General features: G+C 34.9%; 1 protein-coding gene across 7 annotated transcripts in view; it reads right to left on the reverse strand.

Annotated features, from left to right (window-relative positions):
- MYO6 (myosin VI) overlaps positions 1-26,227 on the reverse strand; it is a 155,991-nt gene that overhangs the window by 79,667 nt on the left and 50,097 nt on the right. For all 7 annotated transcript variants that reach the window (XM_032339239.1, XM_032339235.1, XM_032339241.1 and 4 more), the window contains exons 2-7: positions 20,547-20,688; positions 15,454-15,523; positions 10,490-10,563; positions 7,303-7,432; positions 5,375-5,480; positions 2,543-2,598 (exon numbers count right to left, since the gene is read on the reverse strand). In XM_032339239.1, coding sequence (XP_032195130.1) covers positions 2,543-2,598; positions 5,375-5,480; positions 7,303-7,432; positions 10,490-10,563; positions 15,454-15,523; positions 20,547-20,663 — 553 coding nt within the window. In that variant the 5' untranslated portion in view covers positions 20,664-20,688. The remainder of the gene's footprint in view (positions 1-2,542; positions 2,599-5,374; positions 5,481-7,302; positions 7,433-10,489; positions 10,564-15,453; positions 15,524-20,546; positions 20,689-26,227) is intronic.

The following is a 26,227-nucleotide window of genomic DNA, read 5'->3' on the forward strand; positions in this document are numbered from 1 at the left end:
GTTAATTACAGTGGAATTAAAATTAAAAACTTAATAAAAATATTTTTAATGAAAATAAGCTCCCAATAAACAAATGTAAAATTTTACTTGTTTTTATCTTATAATAATGTATACATACCATATGACTAAAAAAGGTTTATTAGAGTCTATTGTTTGTTTTCTTTCATGTTGTTTTTAAGTACTCCACACTAGGTGTGGAGCCTAATGCAGAGCTTGAACTCACAACCCTGAGATCAGACCTGAGTGGAGATCAAGAGTCGATCACAATCAACTGAGCCAGCCAGGCTCCCCATTAGAGTCTATTGTTATAATCACCAGTCTCAACTATAAACATCCCAGATTTGTGCCAATATTATATATTTTCTATCTGCAACCTCATAAATTGCTTCACAATGTTTATTACTAGAATTTTCTTATGAAATCTTTTAAAGTTCATCTCTCTTATTCTATCTACCGTAGAAAGCTTAACAAGTATCCAAATCCTTTTAAAGATTACTCTCCGGCTGTTTCATTTGCCAAAAAAAGTAAGAAAATATTAAAACTGAAACAAAAGTTTGCATATATACCTAACCTTTCTGATGGGTTAACAAAATCAACTGACTTGTGAAAAGCCACATGACTAGCTTCCAGCCAAAAGGGAACTCAATTACAGGTCTCCCCAACTCCTTTACTGGTGACTACTAGTTTTTGCTGAAGTATCAAATATATTAAGTAAAATATCCAAAATTAGGATAATAGCCTATCAGAAGATTACAGTAATGCTACTGATGTACTCATTCTAAAACCAACAACCAATCTTCAATTAAAAATGGCATCAAATGATTTCTATATTCTGCTAGTTAATATCTACTATCCTCTACTGAAACATTTGGAATACTTTCCAACTTTTCTCAACTATCGCACACTATGTATACATACACCACATTCTCACAGAAGGAACCAGGTTTATATCCAATTTGCAAGTTAAGTTTGTACTTCAAGGAAACAACTCAGAATACTAATTAGTACTTTATTGAATTAGTCCATAATTTGTTTATTTATTTATTCAATTTTAAAAGGTTATTCCCTCATTAAAGAGAGGTGCTTTATAGTGAATAAAGCATTACTTATGAGATCTTCACACCTGGGTGTGTTATAATACCACAATGAGAACTGTAAGTAAAACTATAAATTTATATCAACATGAAAAACTTCATTGATGCAAACTTAATAAAAATGTTTATTAGAGTATTTATGTTCATCTACATGTATATTTCACATAATTGTGAAAAAATATACACATTTGCTAGCTGTGATTTATCAAAATGCATGAACACAGAAGGACCTTAATAAATTTTTGTTCAACTGAAATTTTTCTTTAAAATAGTAACAGTGTTAAAATATGCTCTTAGTATATAGCACATTGTTAAGATGCCTGAGTTTATTATATCCCATTTCCACATCTGATGAGCTATATGCTCTTCAACAAGCCACTTAAAATTTTTTTTAACCTCAGTTTTTAATCTGTACTGTAGGGATAAAATTGTACCTACCTCATTCTATAGGGATTTAAATTAAGAAAAGATATTCAGCAAGCCACACAATGCATAATACATCTTACACATGTTAATTTCATCACCATTATGAGAAGAAAGAGAGTTATCTCATTTGGTACCTCAGGAACTAGATCTCTCCCCGCCCACCTGGTGAGAAGTCAGAGACAATTTTGACAGTCATAGTCCTACCTCAGCTCTCATGCTTACGATCCATGGGTAGGTTTTACCTTCTCCCTTTTCCCTGTCTCTGGCTTGCCTGCAGGCCAACCACATACGCAGCCATTGCCCTAGCCTACCCAGAACTTCCTCTCACTTTCTGTGTTACAGATTTACAGCTTTATCTTGAGAGCAATATGAAGCCATTAAAAGACTAAAAGCAAAAGAGATCATCCCAACTTCCAAACAGAGAACAAATTACAGGGAAACAAGAATGTAAGTGGGGGGAGCAGAAAGGAATCTATGATGCAGGAGTGTGGTGTGGATTCAACCTGGTGGTTGACCAGACCAGCAGTCTCCAAACCAGGTGTAAGAAAACGTTCTAAGGGGTATGCAAGTACTGAACTTCAGGAAATCAATTTACAGACTCCTGCCTTCCAAGTGTACTAAGTCATTAAAATTTCCCCTCAAAATACATTTTAATTCTAAATAACCCTCTTCCTCTCTCCTTTGCAAAAAACAAGGTCAACAAAACAAAGAAGAGGCCAAAAAGCTTCCTGTATTTATTTCATTCATCTGAGAGATACTTATGGGTCATATTTCATGTATCAGACACTATTCTAGGAGACTGGAATATATAAAAATCCCTGTCTTCTTAGCACTTACATTGGGTGAGAGGGAAAACAACAGACATTAAATAAAGCAAAAGATATCTCAGCAAAGATCTGTAGGAGATGGAAGAGTCTTTTGGATCTCTGGGAGAGCATTCCAGATCACTTAGAGGATTCTCACAAGTTTATTTCTGTATATATCTAACAATAAAACATAAAAATTTTAAAGATTAACAATACCTTCAACAATTCTATCATCAATATCTTGACCTGTTCCATAGGATTCAGTCAGATATCTGTTTAAAATATAGGATAAAAAAATTTACATGACAACAACATTGTACACATTATAATTGTAACTTTTTTTTAAAGATATTATTGATTTATTTGAGAGAAAGCACACCCAAGGGAGGAGAGGCAGAGACAGAAAGGAAAACAGACTCCCCACTGAGCAGGGAGCCGGATATGGGGCTCAATCCCAGACCCCAGGATCATGATGTGAGCTGAAGGCAGACCCTTAACCGACTGACTCAGTCACCCAGGAGACCCATAGTTGAAACTTTAGTATTATTTAATACGTATAAAATTTAAACCAGGATCATCTCTGTAACTAGTCATTTAAAATTTACAAATTTATATTTAAATGCAACTATTCTGCTATCCCTTTCTTTTTTTAAGATTTGAGAGAGAGAGGGAGAGAAAACAAAGCAGGGGTATGGGCAGAAGGAGAGAGAGAATTGTCAAGCAGACTCCCCACTGAGCACAGAGCCTGACACCACTGGGGGCAGAGAGAATCTTAAGAAGGCTCCAGGCTCATTATGAAGCCCGACCTCAGGCTCAATCTCACAACCCTGAGATCAGGACCTGAGCCAAAATCAAGAGTTGGACATTTAACCAAATGCCACCCAGATGCCTGTTACAGCATTTTAAACACTTGAAATGCAATTTGGATTACCTTGAACATCAAAATCAGCATTATTTTTAAACTGTTTTTGGAAATATTCTGAATTTAACCAACTATTTGGTTTTAAAGATGTGACACATTTTACATAAGAATATTCATTGTCTATATAAGATTCCAAAGTCTTCTGTGATAGCATATTAATTCAATTTATATGGTTAGAGAAAATAAGGTAATTTGCCCCGGAACAACGAGGAAATTACCACTCTTCATGTTGTTTTATCCAAAGATTAAATATAATTGAACAACTATTTTCCCAGAACATTTCAAAACAAAAAGTAATCTTTAACTTAGAACATAAGTTTGTATTAGAAGTTTACAGTTTCTAAATTATTTGTTCATTTTCAAAGCTGTATATAAACTATAGACTCAATGTATGATTCTTACATACAGAAGAGAAGTAAGAAATTGAGCCACTTAAAATTCCCAAAGTATTAGGAAGCACTCATTTAATCAGAATTACATATACATAACGCACAATAACAAACTTCTAAATTAATTTTATATAAATAACTGAATAGCATACATCTGCATAAAAAAATAGAAAATGTCAAGAAGGGACCCACCAGCAATTGGCTAAGACTGTATTAGTGGGAATAATACTGGAGAGAATTCAGAATGCACTGGTCCTACCAGTAGCTTCAACGCTAGATTTAACTTTTCTAAGTTAACTGAAGTATGTAAACTGAAGGAACGAAACTAATGAGTGCTATAGTTCCTTCCATATTTATAATGCAATGATTATAAACAAAGTGTGGAATTTAATTTGATGGCCACAAAGGGGATACACTGAGACAGGGTTATGAGGAGATAGAATTAGAAGGCCAACTGTCATAAGCTTAAGGTAAAAAATGGTTTCAACCACACTCACAGCAGGAATACTGAGAACAGAATGTAAAGGCTGACTAGCGTCGGTCTCCTCTAGGATCCTCATTTAAGAAGAATACGTCAGAACTAGTTTTCAACAATCTATAGCTTAGCTTCCACATAAGGTGTCTGTTTTTAAAAGGGATAGAACCTACCATTTCAAACTATGTCATAAAGTATGCACTGGGCACCCTGTTGGCCCAGTCGATAGAGCATACAACTCTTGATCTCAGGGTTGTGGGTCTGAACCTCATGCTGGGTATAGATATTACTTACAATAAAATCTTTAGGGCACCTGGGTGGATCAGTCAGTTAAGATCTGACTCTTGATTTTTGCGCAGGTCGTTATCTCAGGGTTGTGAGATCCGGATTCTATCTCTCCCTCTCCCTTTCCCTTTGCCCCCGCCCCACTCTTCCTCTCTAAAAAAAAAAATATAATAAATAATAAATTCAAAATAAAATCTTTAAAAAATACAATAAAATAAAGTGTTCAAAAGTATGCAAAGTCAACCTGTTCAAAGAGGTATTTGTATCTCTTTATTCATATCATGTTCAACAGCAGTACTATTCCCAATAGCCAAGATTCAGAAGTAACTGAAGTGCCCACTGATAAATGACTAGGTAAACAAAATGAATATTATGCAGCCTTAAAAAGGAAATCAAGGGGCACCTAAGTGGCTCAGTCAGTTAAGCCTCTGCCTTCAGCTTAGGTCATGGTCTCAGGGTCCTGGGATCAAATTCCGCATTGGGCTCCCTGCTCAGCAGAGAGTCTGCTTCTCCCTCCCTCTCTCTGACCCTCCTCCCTGCTTGTGCTTGCTCTGTCTCAAATAAAAAAACTAAAAAAAAAAAAAAAAGGAAATCGTGACACATGATACAACATGGATAAAATTTGAGGACATTATGCTAAGTGGGATAAGCCAGTCACAGAAAGACAAATACTGTATGATTCACTTATTTGAGGTACCTAGAGTAGTCAAAATCAGAAGCAGAAAGCTGAAGGGTAGTTGGCATGGGCTGAGATGGGGGAAATGGAGTTGTTTAACAGGCAGAGAGTTTCAGTTTTAGATAAAAAAAAAGTTCTGGAGATTGGCTGAAAAACAATGTGAATATACTTCATACTACTGAACTATACACTGAGAAATGTTTAAACTGCTAAGTGTTATGCTAAAGATTTTTTCCACAAATTAAAAAAAATAAATAAACCTATTCAAAAGATTCTAAAAGGTTAGCTAAAAACACCTCACCTTAGAACAAATTTTGTATTTTCTGTTTTGCCAGCTCCTGATTCTCCAGATACGATGATAGACTGACTCATCTTAAGCACCTTCATATCTCGAAAAGCCTTATCAGCTAGGGTCAAAATAACATGTTAATGATGAGAGGTGTACTAAATACAAATTTCCTAAATGATACAAAGTTGTTTTATTATCAAAGAACACTTACTCTTAAATAATAAATGTGTGTTTTTAGATAGTAACACTTTAAAATAAAATCATTCAAAAGTGTTCAGAACATCTCTGAAAGTTTTTACTTTAAATGTCCTATCTTATTACGCTGACAACTAAGTAATATGAAATCCAAATAAACAACTCTTATGTTTGTACTAGCATGTCTTCATATTATGAGCTGTGGCTCAGTTCTTCCTAATTCCAGAGAAGATCCAAAAAAAAAAAAAAAAAGCTCAATATACATATAATATATATAATATAATAATACAATATAATAATAACAATGATAATAATAATAATACAATATTCACTGAAGTCCCAGGGAAATGAAGGCCAAAGGAAAAGCAAGAAGTAACAGCTACCAATTAAGAAATCTGGCAACCAAAAATTCTGCTGGAAATAAAAATTCATAACTGTAAAATCTGTGTGGTAGTAGTAGTATTACAAAGACAAGTTGAGCACAATTTGATTCTGTTAAATGGTCTTATATTAAGATAGTTTTAATTCAAAATTAGGTCCTAACCAATTTAGCTCTATAGGCAACTATTTATTCATTTCAGACATGTGCTACCCATACAAATGAAGCTTTACAAATGGTTTTTACTGTATTGGACCAAATGGAAACTACATGCAAGAGTATATTCATCCTTCTGACGAGGGGTTAGGATAAGGGGAAAATTTATCAATAATCTGTTCCACCCACTTTCATGATACTATTCTAGACATTTTTTTTTAGCAGTTAACAACTAAAAATAAGTCAGTCTATTACATTTTAAACACATAATTTCTCTCCAGTAATGAGCTTGGTCATATTCAGGTTCTAAGGATTTTGAACCATTTTCTAGCTAATACGAAACATACTAATGCCCATCAAAGCATCTCAGAACCAAAAGTCAATCCGCTATTGCACTGGATTTGGCTGACATATTCACTCTACCTAGTATACAAGTCAGCCAAATTGGGAAGTGAAGCCTGGTTTGGTCAAAACGTAGGCATGAAAATAAGGCCCAAAGAGAAACAGACTGCACTAAGAACTACTAACAAAACATGTCATCATTTAACTGCTGGTTATGTCTGGATCCAAAGGGTTAACTAACATCTCTGTACTTGCAGTCACCAGCTATGGTAGGGGTGTGTGTATGTCAAAAAAAAACCATCTCTGTGTTCCTCAGAGCTAAAGATGAGAGGAAAAACTGAGGCAAAAACTGCTGTCTTTCCACGTGGATTCCCTAGAGATAAGAAGCATATATCATTTCTAATTCTTAACACTTATAGAGCCCTGATGCAAGATAAGGTAAGGAAGAAGTCTGCTCTTATGGCTTATATCTAAGCCTTAGCAATACACTCACAAGTGATGACCTGGATAACGATGGAAGGCCTGGGCCTCAAAGCTATGAAGGAGGACACTTCTAAGATGGAGCTGATCGTGTCAAGGAGTCAAAAGAACCATTAGGTCAGCTTTTATTACATCCTACTTTCAAACGGGTGAACATATTTAGGAAGACACAGACACATTTAACAAAGATAATGATGTACAACTACCCCATGAGTTAGCTGCAAAACTAGTCTTCTCCATCCTGTGTAAGATACATGCTCCTAAATAATGGCGATACATTCAAAATAGATAAAGGCCACCAAAATACGTATTCAACTCACAGCTTTTATTAATCCAAAAGAAAAACATCAAATTTGTACAATATAAGGAAAAAAATTAAATTACTTACCAATTGCAAAGACATGAGGTGGCATTGTCCCAAGAGATTTTCCTTGATATGACTTAATTGTTTCTGAAGAATATATTTTAGGTATGTCAAAGTATGGGTTCACTGCAATCAGAATGTTGGCGACATACGTCTAAATAGAAAAAGCGTGAACATAAAATTTTCCAATTACTATTTTAGTCTAAAACTAAACAAGGCTCATGGGAGAAAGAAAATACAGTAAATAAGACACCTTTAATTCTTTATATAAATTAGGACTTCCAAATCTGCATTTCAAGCCCTAAACATATACTCTACAGGACCCATATTTCTCCAATTCTTAATAAATACTTTCAACTTCTCACCATGATATGCACCTCAAACTCAGCAGATCCAAAATCAAGATTACCTCTCTTGACTACCCTTTGCCTCAAAGAACACACTCTCCTCCCATATACTCCTTCCTGCCCCCTGGTTCACAGCATCACCACCAAGCCACCACAGACATTGAGACAGGGGCTGAGTCTAAGCCTCCATTTCAATCAGCCTTCTTTGTTGACGCTACTTAAGAACTCTACTCTCCTACTTCTTTCTATTCCTACAGCTTGAGTCTTAGTCATTTATATTCCTTACCTGGACTACTTTATTTACCCTGTTACTAAAGAGCTTAAAGAGTTCATAGGATCCTCTAGGCCAATCTCCATCACTGAAAGCCAAGGACTAATTTAGTGCTCTGGTGACCACTTGGTCCCACATTTTTGCAAAACAATGCATGTGAACCATTGCCTAGAATATTGACAGGCTAAATGTTTAATGAGCAACTTCAGTTTGCTTTTAAATTTGGAATTTAACTGTGGCTCTAAAAGACCAGAAAAATGCACCAGTAGGATTTATAAAATTCCTTGTGGGTAGAAAAAAAAGTTGTGCTTTAGCAATTAGTTGTTGTTTATCAGCTAAACTAGGGCAGACAGGACCATATTTTTCTCTTTTCTGTTCCTAGCCGTAGAAAGGAAATGATGCAGAAACCAAGAACTCTCAGACTACTAATCTAAAGTTCAATGAATGCTCTCAAAAATGTTTACTGCAGTGGAGTAAAAAAAATCTTAAATTCCAGGTAATAATCTTTCTGTGGGAAACAAAGGAAAATAACAGAGATTTTAGCAACAAATGAAAATGTTAAATTTGAGTTAGCTGTTGTTCTACTTAAGTCTAAGGAAGAAAAGTGATCATTTTGGTTGGTGAGAAATAGAAAAAAAACAAATCTAAACCCTTATTCCAAACTGCTTCCATTTCTTCCATATGTTATAGTAATAATAACTATAGTTATGCACTGCTGATTCTTAACAGTTTTGTAACTAAAAGACATAATTGGCTAGGAAAAAACATACCAATCATGGCCTCAGGTAACTTTGAAAATACTGGTTTTCCAAACAGAAGCTGATGATGCCAGATAGTCACAATCTAACAGAGGTCATTTGCCCAATGCATACATATTTTAGGAAAAGAAAGATCAAAAAATCTAGGAATAAACTTAAAATACTCTAGTGATACTAGACATTATACATGAAAAACAAAAACTAAAGCGGGTAATTTTTTTTTTATCAATCATGCAATTTAGGAAAAGACTTGTAGGTCAACTATATGTGAAAAAAAGACAACTAATATTCTTGAAAGTGTAACTAAAATGCGTATAAATCTCCAGTTATTAATGGTCAGAGTCAGTAATGTGCAATACACTGCAACACAGGAAATTTAGTGAAAGGCCAATAAAAATCCCATGAGTGTCAAGCTTTCATATAAATATCCCAAATTAAAATAAAGTATCTCAATTCTTAAAAAGTATAATCATTCCTTGTAAAAGTAATAAAAATTTTCCAAATTTCTAGAAAAAATACTAAAACAATTAAAATTTGTTAAAATAAATATGACTGCTCTACCACCAAGTAATATAAGGCATGTACAGAAAAAATAGTGACCTTTTTTATTTGAAAGGTGATGCTTCCTGGTTAGCTCCAAATCAACTTTTAATAACTTATTACCACAGTTCAATTGTTTTAACAAGTTTTAAAAAATGTGTATTATTTTGGTAACTAAAATAGCATTTAGCATACAGCAGTTTCTCAATATTAGTTTGCTGATTGAGTGAATTTTGCTTCTAAATATACTTCCTATCAAAAATAGCCACATATCAACCCAAATATATCCTGTTCAGTTGATTCTGAAAAAAATCAAAAAAGAAAGTGAAGACTAATACTGTATACAATTGAAAGACAGCAAGTAAACTCTCCTGAAAAAGACAAGACTAGTTCTATTTCCCAGCTGTCACTATGTGGACAGATGGCAAAGACTAAAGGTAATTTAGTCAGAATTAAGTCAGTATAATTAGGCAAATTGATAGTGATATAAAAGATTAAGACTGCCATTTGATCTGGGAAGAGTCAAAGAAGCCATGTGTTTTCTTCTTTCAAAAATAATGGAGTCCCATCTTTACAACAGGAGAACTACATTTATCTCCAACTAACAAAGGAATCTACAACTAGGTCATATTAGAATAAAACCTCATACATCCCCAATGAATAATTATAATTAAAACATACTAGTTAAGTATCCATCTGAACAATGTGGTATAAACCTTATTAACTAATATTAAAAGCACTTTCTTTCATTTTTTAATGTTCTGGTTTTATAAGGTAAGTTATATAAGGTTTAATGAAATATTGCAACTATTAGGCTCTATGATCAGTGTTTTAGTGTTTTTGAGATTTCCTCAGGTACTGAGGTACTATTTTAATTTACATTTCTTTGTCACTAAAGTTTTTATTTCAATATACATTCTTTATCTTTTTAAGTTACCTTAACTTTTTCCAGAATATGGAAAGTGAATTAATTAAATATATTTATAGACATATGCCAAAAATAAGAAATCAAAATCCCAAATAATTAGTGTTTTTTGAAACAACCAAATTGGACTTGTTAAGTTGGAAAGATATTAGATGATGTTCTGAATTCATTATTTCATTCTACAAATACTCATTAAGTGTTCAGAGCAATAAACTAGAAAAAAAATCCTTATCTTTATGGAGGTCACACTCTATTCAACAGGCTCAGATAAAATTTTCCTGTTAGAAAATTTGAAGCTTGACAAAAACCACAAAGCAGCATTTAAAACAATTATCCCCACAAAAACCCAAATCATCTGTAAAATACTTACATAAATTCTGTCTTTACTGTATCGAACTTTGATATTATGAAGAAGAGTGGCTTCATTTAAATACATTAGTGAACCTGAAACATAAAATTTGTAAAACACTAAATATTTGAAGAAGAAAAGTAAAATAAAACAATACTACCTTAATCTGAATCACTCTGATTCAAGCTAAAATCCACCTGGCTAGGTTAGATTTAATTCCATCTTTTTAAAACGCTGGGACATGTAAAACTCCAGAGGCCAAATTAAAATATATCCAGTTTACTTATGTGTTACAGTGGTATTTTTAAACAACGAATTTCCAAAAAGGTGAGTACATCTAGTGATTACAGGTGAGTACATACTAATGTAAGTTGGCTAAGAAGTTGAATACAAGTCAAGTGGAAATTAAGTACTACTTGAGCGCTGATTTTAATACTTTCAATACAATAAAGTGATTATACCAATCAAATCAGATGCTCAGAATTTTACAGGTAAAAAAAAGAAAAAGATAAAAGTTTAGAATGAGAAGGGACCATGAGATCATTCAGTCAGTGCCTTACATCTGATATGAAATAAGAGTCCCAGGAAAATTATATGTGTTAACCCAGCACATGCAGCTAATTAAACAATACAATCAGGGTAGAAATTTTGTTTTTCTGAAATCTGCTCTACTAATACATCAGAGTGCAATTCTCTCTCTCTCTCTCTCTCTCTCTCTATATATATATATATATATATGCAATATTTTATATATATATAATTGTTAACATACATTGTATCATACATTATCATAGTATAATATATCTGACTTATTCTATTCTCCCAGTCTAATATAGACTCTCCCAGCCCTCCACTCCCTTGGGTTTCATTTCTCCATTTCTACCACATGCTACAGTAGACAAAACCACTCTTTTTCCCCAACCTCTTTGTTTCTATTATTAGCACTCTGTCTCTTCTTTAATTTATCCAGACTACTCAGCACATAAATCTAACTGAACTAGAACACTAATTAAATCTCTCTCCTCTTCGGGGCGCTTGGGTGGCTCAGTGGGTTAAACCTCTGCCTTCGGCCCGGGTCATGACCTCAGAGTCCTGGGATTGAGCCCCACATCGAATTCTCTGCTTGGAGGGAAGCCTGCTTCCCCCTCTCTGTGTCTGCCTCTCTGCCTACTTGTGATCTCTCTCTGTCTCTCTCACTGTCAAATAAATAAAATCTAAAAATATATATATATATATCTTTCTCCTCTTCAAAAAACATCAGTGAGTCTCCATCAACTACCAAAATCCATATTCAAGTCTGATAATCAAGGCCCTTATTAAACCTGCATTCAACTCACCTTTTCATATAATTTTTATATAATTGTCCATAACTCCCTTTACTAACTAACTTGCAGGCAGACTAAACTACTTATCAAACCCAAATATATTCATGCATTGGACTCTACCCTCTATATCTCTATATGTCAAAAATCTACCTATATTTTAAGGTCTGTTCAAAAATTATTTCACAGGGCGCCTGGGTGGCTCAGAGGGTTAAGCCTCTGCCTTCGGCTCAGGTCATGATCTCAGGGTCCTGGGATCGAGTCCCACATCGGGCTCTCTGCTCAGCAGGGAGCCTGCTTCCTCCTCTCTCTCTCTCTCTGCCTGCCTCTCTACCTGCTTGTGATCTCTGTCTGTCAAATAAATAAATAAAATCTTTAAAAAAAAAAATTATTTCACAAAGGATAATTCCCCTACCACCATTACCACTAGAACTACTTCCTTCTTTGTACTTTGTTTATGATGCTTACCACAGACCAGTCCTGTCAAACAAGAGTTTCCTATGATATCTGCCTCAAAAAAGACTGTTTATGCCTCTATTGTCATACAATGCAGCCAGTTCACTTTCCAAGCACACATGTCACTGTTTTCTCTTTTTTCTTTCTTTTTTTTTTCTTTAAAGAGAGAGAAAGACAAAAGGGACAGGAAGGGCAGAGGGAGAGGAAGAGAGAGAATCCAAGCAGGCTCAATGCCCAGTGTGGAACCCAACATGAGGTTAGATCTCATAACCCCAAAATCATGGCCTAAGCTGAAATCAGGAATCAGATGCTTAATGAACTGAGCTACCAGGTGCCCATCTCACTATTTTCTAATGCCATTTGTGGCAGAATACAACAAGAAGACTGAGTGAAGACTCCTAACAGTTGAAAGGCATCTTTCCCTTGAATTGAGAAAGATCTGGAGAAGGTAGGCAGCAGAGGTATACTAGTCTGGCTTCTGGGCACCAACCTTTCTATATCCCTATACTACTTCCACCTTCATCCCCCAAGAGCCTGTGATCTACATGTCATTTTTTCTTATCCAAAACACAATGCTAAACCACTCCCCCTTCTCTCATATTCCTCTGAACTACCATTCTGAAATACCATTTACCTTTCCAAGTCTTAATGAAATAAAATAGCTCGAGTAGTACAATCTAAGAGGAAGACCCTTGTGTCCACTGGCAGATATTTACTACGTAGGGGTTTATTTAGTTTCGTTAACAGATATTCCTGATAAGGCTGTGGGTGTGTATGGAAGGAAGTAAAGAAATAAGAGCAAGCTGTCATTAGCATGTCAGTACAGGTTTAAATTATTAGTTTTTTCAGGGGAACATATTGTGGGATTAGGAATTCTAACTTAAAGGAAGCACAGAGAATATAATACAATCATGTTTTAAAATATTAATTTAAGAAATGGTTTAAAAGTAATTCAAAACTATTTATTATGTTTAGCTACATGTGGATACGTAAACAAAAAAGTTTTATTTTAATATACAAAAAGGATTAATTTGTAGTTCTGAATGTGCCGGCAAGTTTTAACAGAAAAAAATCATTTCTCTGATTTTAAATACTGTAGAATCTCATTCTTTTGTTTCTTTCTTTTTTTTTTTTTTGTTTTTTTTGTTTTGGTTCTGATTACTCTTCAAAAAAATATTATCCCATAAGACAAATTCTCCAACAATTTTGGAAAGGAACTCCACATATTTTTTTTTTCCTCAATCTCCTACACCTAATAACAACAGCTACCATTTGAGAGACTGTTAGAGGTCAGGTACTGCATCAAGCACTTTAAAGATATCATCTCTAAACATGCAATATACACATTATCACTCCCAATTTACAGGTGAAAAGCTCAAAGAGGAGAGATAAATTGACAAAGGCACACAGTTTCCCAACAGCAGTCAGAATCAAAATTCAGGCTTTCCCTGAGTCCCCGGCTCTCCCATTACTCTACTATTCCACGCTGTCCCATTCACATATGGGGACCTTATACACGTACTCAAATGTGAACTCCAGAGAAAAATCAACAAGGACAAAATACATTCTTTCCTCTTACCTTTTTTCTTCTTTTTTTAAGATTTTAGTTAATCTCTACACCCATTGGGGGCTCGAACCCACAACCCCCAGATCAAGAAATACACGCTTTAACGACTAAACCAGCTGGGAGTCCCTTTCTTCTTTAAATGGAGAGTTTTTGATGTCAGACCCAATTAATGATACCCATGATTCTTAAACAATGCCAAAGAGGGGTGCATGGGTGGCTCAGCAGGTTAACTGTCCAACTCTTGATTTCAGCTCAGGTCATGATATCAGGGGCATGAGACTGACCCCCTTTGAAGCCCTGTCTTGGGTTCCAAGGGAGTCTGCTTCTCTCCTCTCTTTCCTTCTCTTCCTTCCCCAGCTTGCACACTCTCTCCCTAAAACAAATAAATCTTTAAAGAAAACTACTGCCAAATAAAAAATAAAACTGCTTAACCTTGAAAATGTAACAATAAACATAGCTTGTTCACCAGGCTAAGATAAAATTCAAGGTTCTGGGCGCCTCGGTGGCTCAGTGGGTTAAAGCCTCTGCCTTCGGCTCAGGTCATGATTCCACGTTCCTGGGATGGAGCGCCACATCGGGCTCTCTGCCCTTTGGGGAGTCTGCTTTCTCCTCTCTCTCTCTGCCTGCTTGTGATCTTTGTCTGTCAAATAAGTGAATAAAATCTTTAAAAAAAAAAAAAAAAAGAAGAAGAAGAAGAAGGCAAAATGTGCTTTAAAAAAAAAAAATTCAAGGTTCTAAAATCAACTTTTCGGGGCACCTGGGTGGCTCAGTGGGTTAATGCCTTTGCCTTCGGCTTAGGTCATGATCCCGGGGTCCTGGGATCGAGCCCCGCGTCAGGTTCTCTGCTCCACAGGGAGCCTGCTTCCTCCCCTCCTCCCCTCTCTCTCTCTGCCTGCTTCTCTGCCTACTTGTGATCTCTCTCTCTCTGTCAAATAAATAAAATCTTTTAAAAAAATAAAAATAAAATAAACTTTTCGGGGCACTTGGGTGGCTCAGTGGGTTAAGCCTCTGCCTTTGGCTCAGGTCATGATCTCAGGTCCTGGGATCGAGTCCCGCATCGGGCTCTCTGCTCAGCAGGGAGCCTTTCCTCTCTTTCTCTCTCTCTGCCTGCCTCTCTGCCTACTTGTGATCTCTGTCTGTCAAATGAATAAATAAAATATTTTTAAATAAATAAATAAATAAAAGCGACTTTTCAATTAATACTTACTATACATTTTTTTAATGTTTGTTTCCTTTAAACAGTGACATTAAATGGGTCCTCTTGACTCAACTTCCAAATTAGCCATACATACTACTATAAAAGCTATCTGATTCTAGATGAGCTTCAAAATAACTCTTTCAAAACTGTTAACAAGAGATTTTTGGTTCAGACTTCATAGTAAATTATGACCATTTCCCACATTTACACAACCGAAATAACACTTTAAAAGGACATTTAAGACTCTTTCACCAAAGTACAAATGTATGACAATAATGAATTCAGGACATTTGAGCTCCTCCATTCACATGAACCTTCACATCAAAAGGCTACATTTCTTCTGAACCAGTATAGTATACCTAGTAATAAAACCACTAATTTACTTTTTGGAAGGATAACTTCCTTTACTGCACTGAGAACTATTTCTTGACCTGATACTTACAATTATCTTCCACATCTTTTTTGCTGTCTTCTTCTGCAGGGAACACTTGGTTTATGAGAGCCAAAAATGTCTAGCAAACAAAACAAGAGCTCATTAAACTAGCAGCTTATAAATAATAAGAAAAATAAAGGTGATTAATTGGTTGCATACCTGTAATAACAGCAACAGTATGCTTTTCATTAAAATGTAATACAAGATCCTTCTATTTAATAAGTCACTAACCCAAAAAGAGGATAATAACCTTACTCAAATATTAACCATTTACCATGAACATGAAATCAATAATGGAAATCAGGGGCACCTCGGTGGCTCAGTGGGTTAAGCCTCTGCCTTCGGCTGAGGTCGTGATCTCAGGGTCCTGAAATCGAGCCCCACATCGGGCTTTCTGCTCGGCAGGGAGCCTGCTTCCCCCTTTCTCTCTGCCTGCCTCTCTGCCTACTTGTGATCTCTCTCTCTCTGTGTCAAATAAATAAATAAAATCTTAGAAAAAAAAATAATGGAAATCAATAAAAAAGATCCTATGCTCTAACGCCTACACTGGGGCAAAACAAGAAGCATATTAATATTAAATTTACATGGTATATACTTTAACAATTTTTTTCTTAAATTTAATGTTTGTATATAAAGCAATTTTATTGTTTAAATATATATATTAAATATGTGACCACTACAGAGTATTATTTAACTAATGGTAATGTTTGAGTAAGGCATATTAGACCCAAATTCCTATATAGAAATGTATCAGAAATCTAAACAGTATCCAAAACTACTTGGTCCATAAAATAAGTTTGTATTTATTATACCACTTAAATGCTATGGCTCTAGCATTAAGATAGTATCTTGGAAGAGTGAATTAAGGTAATATCAGCAGCCTGGATTTACTCTGTAAACTATAGCAGTAGTCTTATACTCATGCATGTATGTACATGTGTAGAACTCTAAATATTATTTTAAAATAATTGACCATTTTTCCTTAGAGCTTTATTTGATATGGATGGAAAGTTCAACCACAAGAGTGACTGTAATTGTTTGAGAAGTATAAATTTAAAGATAACTGTTAGAATGACATGAATAAAATTTAATACTCTTGAGATGTAATTTGAGATCACTTATTCTAAGTCACACCCAAATTAGAAAACTGTTAGGCCTAAAAACTCTGAAAGTTACTTATTCGGAACCCAGCACACATGCTCTTAATGTTATAAATGTGCAAAGGTTTACAAGATCAATCACAAAATCAGAATTGATCCATAATGTACATTAAGTATACTAATGGCAATATAAAGCGATCTATAACTTTTAACAATGATTCTATAGGAAAATGTATTCAAAAATAACTGGTCATGTCACAGACTGTGGCAAAGGGGGTAAGGACTCGTCAGACCCCAGATTTTGGTTCTTTCTTGTTTGGAGACATATCAAATATAAGAGGCTCCTGAAAGTGGGGCAGCAGTTGAAGAAAACAAATTCCTAAAATGGGAAGGTTAAGAGCAGGAGTAAGAGGCCAGTAATGAATCTTAGAAGATAGTTTCTCTCTCCCCTTCACCCCCCAATCATCACCACCCCTTATCTTCTCCCCTTTATTGCCTACTCAGTGAGAAAGAAAATTTGTTTCATTAAAGCAACTGTTTTCTTTTTAGAGGGAGGATGCATTTTCTCTTATCAAGGGACGATCACATAACAAAGCACACATTGATCACCAGCAGTAAACATCTACCACACATCAAACACAGCATATGAAGCTACAGTGACAAAACGGACAAATAAAAGTCTCTGCATTTGAGATTACAGTCTAGTAGGGAGGAGGAGAGAAATATAAACAAATATCTCTGATAAAATATTACAGGCAGCTAAGAATTTTTAGCACTGCTCCAAAGAACAAATAATCAACAGTAAATTCTACTGCATGGGAGGAGGAAGGAGAGACTGGGTATCTATGGAAAAATTTCAGAAAGGTGACCTCAGTCTTAAGAGATAAATAAAATTTGCTAAGCAAAAAGCTAAAGAGAGTGACAAAAAGAGCACTGTGAGCAAGGACACAAAGTACCCAAAACCACCTGATATATGGTGAGGGCATGATAAATACTGGAGAGGAAAGATGCAAGAAAAGGAAAAACAGACACACAAGTATAAGCATATGGCAAGAGCATGAGAAGGAGACTGTTGACTGATAAAAGATAAGACTAGCAAAGTGGAGAGAAAAAGACAATGTGGACCCATAATATGCCATATACTTAGGGTTTTAGCCTAAAGTCCAGTTTGCTGCAAATAAGGAACATGAAATCGATTTAGAGGTTCAAGACAGCATTTTTAACAGCAAAAAAGATATTAAAAAACACTAAAATGTATCACATGTGATAAGGATGTTTAATTTATGTATGCATACACACACAATACACATACTTGTTGACAAATATAATCTATTTCTTTCCCCCCCGCCTCTATTTCTTATAAATATATACACATGCACAATACACACATCAAATACAATGTAAAATCCATTTCTTACTATTGGCCACAATCAAAAAATTTTAAAGCCATTGCTATCATCAGACATGTTCCCCACCAGAGCTACTAATTCCCTCTTTCATGCTTCTACTATATCAGCAAACAGATCCACTTGACTTGTCCATCGATTTATGCACGTAATTTCTTCATATTTAAAAGATGATGTTCTCTCTACCACGAATTACTAAGCAAAAGACTGCTATTCTTATGGATCTTCTCAACTGTATGGTTATTATGACATGTTTTAATTTATTAAGACCCTGATGAGAGAGTAAGAGAAAAAATTAAAATTAGAACCAATCTCTGAGAACTTGTTAACTTCCAAAAAATGTTTATGGAAAGAAGCTTCTTAGTTTATAGAATTAACTACAGATCCACAAAGTTTTCATAACTCCACAATTTAAATTTGAAATATTTTTATTGCTTCTATGTATGTACAGATTAATACTAATAAGGCAAAGTTGAAAGCACACAAATATTTAAAATAGGAAAAAGCATATACTCATAAATAAAGTTTCCTCTATGCCTGAACTGAATTATTTTGTCACCTGTGGATAAAACAAAATATATACAACAGACTATACCTAGGAAATAATACTTCTCATTTCATTGCAGCCTTCAATTTACTGTCCTTATAAAATATGCTACACAAAAATGAAAAAAAACTTTTTGAAGGATACTGAAAAGCTCACTAAATTTCTATAACCCTAAATATGCTACTTTGACATACTTATAATTTTGAATTAAAAGCTCTTAAGAAGCAAGTGCAAAAAAGCCATTCTCACCCTCCTTTATATCCTTGAAATCAGGAGATAAAATTCCTTTGTGAAAAGTGCCCTGCCTGTACCAGGCAGAAAGAAGATATTCTTATCACCAGAGAAAGGAAATCAAGGCCAAGACAAATCTATACAAACTCTGTCATACTAACTCTTACCTTCCTAATTCCTTCATCACAATGTACTGCCCCTAACCCAAACCCCTTTGTCTTATCAATTCTTCACAAATTTATTGTTTGTCAAAAATATATAAGAGCTTTCTGCTCGGGTCACCTCTTTGGATCTTCATTCTCTTGTGAAGATATACACATACACATATACACATTAAAATGTAATAAAAATGGTAAGCTTTTATACCATGTCTTATATCAGTTTTATTCTTAGGTCCCCCCGGAAACCTGAAAGCATAGAGGAAATTTTCCCTCCCCTACAACTTCAAATATATGAAAATAATTGTGCTTATTTCTTAACTCTGTCATTCTCTGAACATGTACAGCACTGTAAGAACAAATAAGTACTTGTTAATAAGAGGAAAAACTAGAAACACTTTGTGTTTTCTTTCTTCAGAGTATCTTTAATTGGCCTCCTCTAACACAGCACATTATATATTATGCATTTAGGTTCCTGGGTTGTTTACAGTAACAGAATAGTTTTCTCTGTGAAAAGACCTCATGAGAGATCCACCTTGTTTTTCTAAGGTTCCCAGAAGGATGGCAGTCATATGGCATTAGTTAACCATGTATCAGTAGAATATAAATTATTCACGTACAGTCTCAGAGTCTAAAGTAAACAGAAATGACATCAACAAGTTTAATTTAGTCAGAAGATCTGTTTAACAGGAATATTTATTAAACTAAAAATTGTGAAGTTCTCCCACAAAAACAGACCTTATAGTCCCCATGAACACTCAGAGAGACTCCTGATCACATTTTCCCCAAACTCCCATTTCGTAATAATATCTAGTTTAAGGAAAAAAGAAATAGACGCCATGTATACAAAATTTAATACGCTATATTTTAAAAACTATCACTATAATAAAAAAAACCCTATCATTATAGTGAAAATATTAATAATAATAGAAGGGTTTGCAACACTTAAGTATCTTAAAAAAAAATTAACTATCTTTATTTAATAGAAATATATTTATTCCAGGGGTGCCTGGTGGTTCAGTGGGTTAAGCTACTGCCTCCGGCTCAGGTCATGATATCAGGGTCCTGGGATCGAGTCCCACATCAGGCTCTCTGTTCAGTAGGGAGCATGCTTTCCCCTCTCTCTCTCTCTGCCTGCTGCTCTGTCTACCTGTGATCTCTCTCTCTGTCAAATAAATAATTAAAAATCTTAAAAAAATATTTAGAAATATATTTATGCCAACCCCACGCTAATAAATTTAAGTAAATAAAAAGCTTTAAAAAAATCATCTAGAAGCTAAAGCAAAAAGAAAACTTTGATAAAATCCCGTTCACTTCCCATCATTTTGTTTTATAACATTTGACTACATCACAGATACATGAGCTTTAGCAAAATAGTATAAGGAATAAAAATGTTATTGTTCATATTTTATCATATAGCTATATCTTAAGAATGAGATAATAAAAGGCTCACTAGATTTCTGTCTGATTTTATGATAGGACATCACTTTTTCTCTGGGATGTATACTTACACAATAAATTAAATAACTCACTAGAAAATTAAGACTCACTTACCAGAAAATTGCTTTCCCTTACACTGTGTTAGGAATATCTATTTCATTAAGAAGGAAGATATCTCTAGAAAAAAATCAAATTTTGAAATCTCAGCTGAGAAACTCACCTTGCCTTTTTGGTTCAAGGGTTCAATTGTTAAGCTGTCAGGGCCAATATCTACAATATTGCCCATCTGAAATCCATCTGTAGGGTGTGGAGCCCAAACGGGCTTTCCATCCTCCATTTTTGAAGGGAGTATCCACTATCTCCTGTTTGAAAGGAACAAATAAAACAACATGAATAACTCTGGAAATAAAAAATAAATAACATATCTTTCTAGAAAGCTAACATGTAAGTAAGTTGCAATTTACAGAAACACATGTCGGCCCCGCCACAAGTAATCTCCACCTCTCTCCATTTTGCCAACCCTGACCCCTTTTATCCACCTTTAGATAAGGACCAAGCAGAGACTATACCCTCAGGTAATACCTGCTCTGCTACTGCCTTCCTTCAACTGTGACTGTAGTGGAGTGTAGTACTCCAAAAACCGGGAAAAATGGTCACAGTTTTTACTTAATGCCCCAGTGTAGCTGATAACAACAGTTCCTTTTATTACCTCAAGTATTCTAAATCACACAATAAATTCAACAGCTGTCCTAGGAATAGCTGTTATTGTGTGGAGTTAACTAAGAGTTTAACAGAAGTCATCTTAAACCTGAGGGATAAAAATGAGACATGTGAAAGACTACCTCCCCTGAGAAACTTATCCTGATTATCTGAGACAACAGGAATGCCTCACCAGTGTGGTTCCCTGTATGTATCCTCACATTTTTTTTTAACTGAAGTAAAACTTATACACAATGAAATGTACAAATCCTATGTATACAAGTTGGTGAGTTTCGACAAATGCATACACCCATTTAACAAACACGGCAATCAATATATAGAACATTTCCATCATCCCCTGGCAGTTCCCTTATGGTCAATCAATAACCTCCATAGGGATCCAATGTTCTGGTTTGTCTCATTATAAATTAGTTTTTGCCCTTTCTTGAACTTCATTAAATGAAATTTTATAGATTTTATATGTGGCTTTTTTCACTCAATAAAATGTTTTTGATATTCAACGATGTTGTTGTATATACTAGCCCACTGACCAATTATACCACAATTATTTACCTACTGTCCTACTTATGGACACTGGGATTGCTTCCAGTTTTTGCCTATTGTAAATTCTAATTTTTCAAGTGTTCTTATAAAGCTTCTTTCATGCTTAGCATATCTAACATTTATAATTCAACCTAAAGTGTTCATGAAATGTAAAACATTTAATTTTAAAAAGCTCGGATTCTATGAGACTAATGTATAATAGTGAATTGGCTAATAAGTGATCCCAGATGTTTGACTTTCAGCATCTCAGTGGGAACTTATTTTTCTTTACTTATCTATACTTAAAGAAAAGTTGATGTACATACCATAAACTCTCCTCTTTTGCTGAATTTGCAAATCTGGGATTTCCCATGTGAATGTTGTCAGGTCTATTCTCTCATGAAAGTCAAGGACGTGTAGTATGTAGTTCAGTCAAAAAGCTGTGAACTACTGGCATGTTTTCAGTATACTTGTTGGTTAATGTCTTTTATGACATGACTACACAGTGGGATTTGCTTTTCCCAAACAGCAAATGCTATTAGGTTTATATGTAATTCCAAGATAAGAAGTTTAATGATGACTCTCCATAGAAGTGAATCAGTAACACTGCTTCAGACTTACTACACCTATGTCTACACACTTTACCTAAATAATTCTATGTAGTCCCATGGCTTTAAGTACTATCTTTAGGTGAGTGACACCCAAATTTATTGCTCTAGCCCATTAACAGCACTCAGTTGAGTTCTCAGGTGTTTATGTGCCTACTGGACATCTTCCCACGGGTACCTCTAAAAGATGTAACATTGCTATGATTATATTATTAGTCTCTTCCACCACACCAGCCTGTTATTCCTTGTATCAGTAAGGGCACCAACAGCACTCAATTCAGATCAAACATGGAGTCATCCTCAGTTCTTCCAGTTCCCTGCAAATTCACATCACACCCTAAACCTGTCAATTCTATCTCTAATAGGCATCTCATTTTCACCCACTTTTCTATATTGCCTCTGTTATCTAGTTAAAACCAACACAGTCTTTTACCAGGACTTCTGTAATTAACTTAAGCTGCCTATTGTTGCTACTCTTGTCAATCTGCGTGGATCACCAGAAATCCTACTGAAAGGTAAATCTGATCATGTCCATCCCTATTCCATCAAGGCATGACCTAGTCCCCTCTGTGTTCCCAAGGCCCAACACAGAGCAGGCAAGTTAACAGTCACTCAGTGAATGAATGAATTGTGCACATAGTTCTGAAGAACAAAAGGAGATGGTGAACTAAAAAGAGGTGAAAGGTCTTAAAAACCTAAGCTTGAAACTAAGCTCCAACGCTGACTAGCTCTTAAGCAAGTTACTTAATCTCTCTGATCATTATCTTTCCTTACCCATAAGTGATATCACTTACCTTACAGAATTGCTATGAGGATTAAGTGACATAAAACTGAGATCATCATCCTAATGGTACCCAACAGATACGTGTCATACTGCTCTCACTTATTTTCCCCAATATCTGTTGTTTGTAGCCACCAATAAATTTTACAAAAAGTCTTGCTATTCTTCTAAGTACAGAGGGAAATGACAGAATAGTTATGAAATACCACTTAGCAATAATTAAGTATCTGAAAAAAAAAAAACAAACAAACACAGGAAAATCCTCAAAGTCCAAAAAAAAAAAAACCAAAAAAATGGCAAATTCCCTTGAACTATTCAAATTGCTTTCTCATTCTGAATCATTAGCTGCAACTTCCCAGTTAAGACAACAGATTTAAAAGCACACATCTAATGTTGCCCCTTCATCAAATTCCTAAATTTACAGCAAACTGATTGCTTAAAAAGAAATCAGCCCACAAGGATGGAAAAAAACAAAGAGGAGACAATAGCAACAGTATTTTGGAAGTCAGAAAGCAAATGGTTAATAGGCAACTGACTCAGCAAACCTGAGAGAGCTGAATCTCAAGTCAGGAATAGGGAAAGATGAAGAAACCCCAAATTATACCACTGAATCTCAAAAGACATAATAACTCTACTGCAAAGAAATTTCTAGAACCAAGTCCAAAAAAAGAGAATCTAACATAAGAAAGACTAAGTGAAAGTTGTTTAAGAGATTTCCTCTAACATGCACATACTCCACATTGCTAGGCAAATACACCCCCACTCCCATCACTACCCTGAGAGAAGCTTCAAGGTTATTCTCTGAAAAAGACATTCTCTGGAATGAGAAATACCAGAACAATTAAGAATGTGTATGTGTGTGTGTGTGTGTGCATATATAGAGAGAGAGAAAGAGACTGCCACATGCTAAAAAAAAACTCTCTCCTTAACCAAACTTTAGTTAGGCAACTCTCACCCTGCTTCTTGACAAGGCCATGACACTAGGCCTTCCATGTTGGTCCAATCCTTGTTGGGTCTACGTAGGCCAATTTTAGTAAGAATCCTGATAGGCCAATTTGGAAAAATTCCCTCTCCCTTGATGCCTGGTTAAGTTTTTCAACCCCTAACTTTGACGTATAATCCTTGAACTACCTTCAAGAATCTCCTATCCTTGCTGTTTTCTCTTAGTTATTTTGTATTCACTGACCCCTCACTCTGCTTATTGGCTATATACCCCAGCTGTCTTTGCTATATTCATAACTGAGCCCCATCTCTCTCTATTTTAACACCCTTTGTTATAGATTGCTGGGGACTTAATTTTGTTGTTCCTCCCACAGAATTCTTATTTTTTAATACGTGAATACTAACTCCCAATATGACTATATTTAAAGATAGGGCTTTTAGGAGGTAATGAGGTTAATGGCATCATAAGTGATGAGATCCTGATACAATAGTCCCAGTGGCTTATGAAAAGAGGAAAGGAGATCCCAGATCCCTCCCCCAACTCCACAATGGCCATGTGATTATACAGCAAGATGGTGGCCATCTGAAAGCCAAAAAGAGAGTCCTTGCTAGAACTCAACCATGCTGGTATCCTGATCTCAGGCCATCGGCCCCTAGAACTGTGAGAAAATAAACTTCTGTTGTTTTAAAGCATCCAATCTATATCATTTTATTATGGCAGACCAAATAGACTAATACACTCCTATTGCAATAATCCTGAATGGTCTTCCCTGTTATTTTAACAAGTGTTGAAATAATTTTCCTTTAATGACGTAAGAGCAGAAATGAAATATTCACTAGAAGGTAAAAAAATAATGTTGATACAATTTTACAGAAAGCGAAGAAAAAAAGAGATAGAAGGGGGGCAAAGAAAAAGATATGAAAATTAGACAAAGAGATTAAGCATCAAAATACCAGGAACAGCAGACATCCTGCCCCCCTAAAAAAACAGAAGGGAGAAAATTAAAATATCCAAAGAAACTGAACTGAAAGGCATGATTTTCTAGAGTTTAGCCAAAATGCCCATTAAGTCCTCAATTCAATAACTGGGAAATACACACACACACAAACACACACACACAAGCACATAAAGACACCACGTCAAATTCAGATCACCAGAAATAAAGAGAAGATGTTACACATATCTAGAGATATCAGAAGAAAAAAACATGGGCCATATCCGAAGGATCATGAATCAAAATGACGTCAGCAATACTGAAGCAGGAAGTCAACAAAGCAATGCCGATAAAATTCCAAAGGAAAATTATTTCCAACTTAGAGCCCTGTACTTAGGCAAACAAGCAGCCTAAACTGGCACAGTATGACCCAAGAGACAGCTGTGTTGAGCACTATCATCAAAGGTATCTACTGACCTTGGACCTCATGAAGTTGGCCTAGATTCTCATCTAAACTTGTCTTACTCTAACTCTGTACCGATTATGTATTTGTGTCTGGAGAAACTGTGGATACTTCATATCCTCCCCTATTAAATTAAATATTATTTTCTACCTAGTACATAATTTATATTAGAATAAATCTCTTTTTAAATAAAGTTTCACTTAATGGTTTTTAGAATCCTACCTATAACAAATTATCCCTTAACAATGAAGTCCAATTTATTCAACCCACAAAAGACAAAATTATTTTAGACATGTTATTATTTGTTCCCAGAAAACCATTCAGAAAAAACCCATGCAATCAGCATTCACACTTATTAAAGCATGTTTGCTTATGAAGAATACTTAAAAAGAAACTACAAAGGAAATTTTAAAAAGACACCTCAATTCCCAGTGCAATTATACTGGAAACCTTAAACACATTAAAGCCTGATCACATATATGTATCATTAGAGTTAGGTTAGCAAATTTGAAATTCTTGAAATTCCTTAAGATTTTTAGAGAAAGAACAAATATTTTATAATATGCCGTCATCAACTAAAAATTACCTAGTTTTTAGAACTTAATTGACAATCATATATTTTTAAGTAAGCATTACAGTAATCTATAGAAGTACAGTTGACCATTGAATAACATGCATTTAAACTGCATGGTTCCACCTGTGGATTTTTTTTTTCAATAAATATATTGGAAATTGTTATGGAGATTTTTAACAATTTGAGAAAACTCACAGATAAACCACATAGTCTAGAAATACTGAAAAATTTTAAGAAAAAGGTATATCATGAATTTATAAAACATAGATACAGGTCAAATAAAATATATGTAGATGTTACTCTAATTTATCACTTGATACCATTAAATATATGTAAATATAAAGTTAAAATTTATA

Source organism: Mustela erminea, chromosome 4, assembly GCF_009829155.1.
Source record: "Mustela erminea isolate mMusErm1 chromosome 4, mMusErm1.Pri, whole genome shotgun sequence".
In the NCBI taxonomy this organism is placed as follows: domain Eukaryota; kingdom Metazoa; phylum Chordata; class Mammalia; order Carnivora; family Mustelidae; genus Mustela; species Mustela erminea.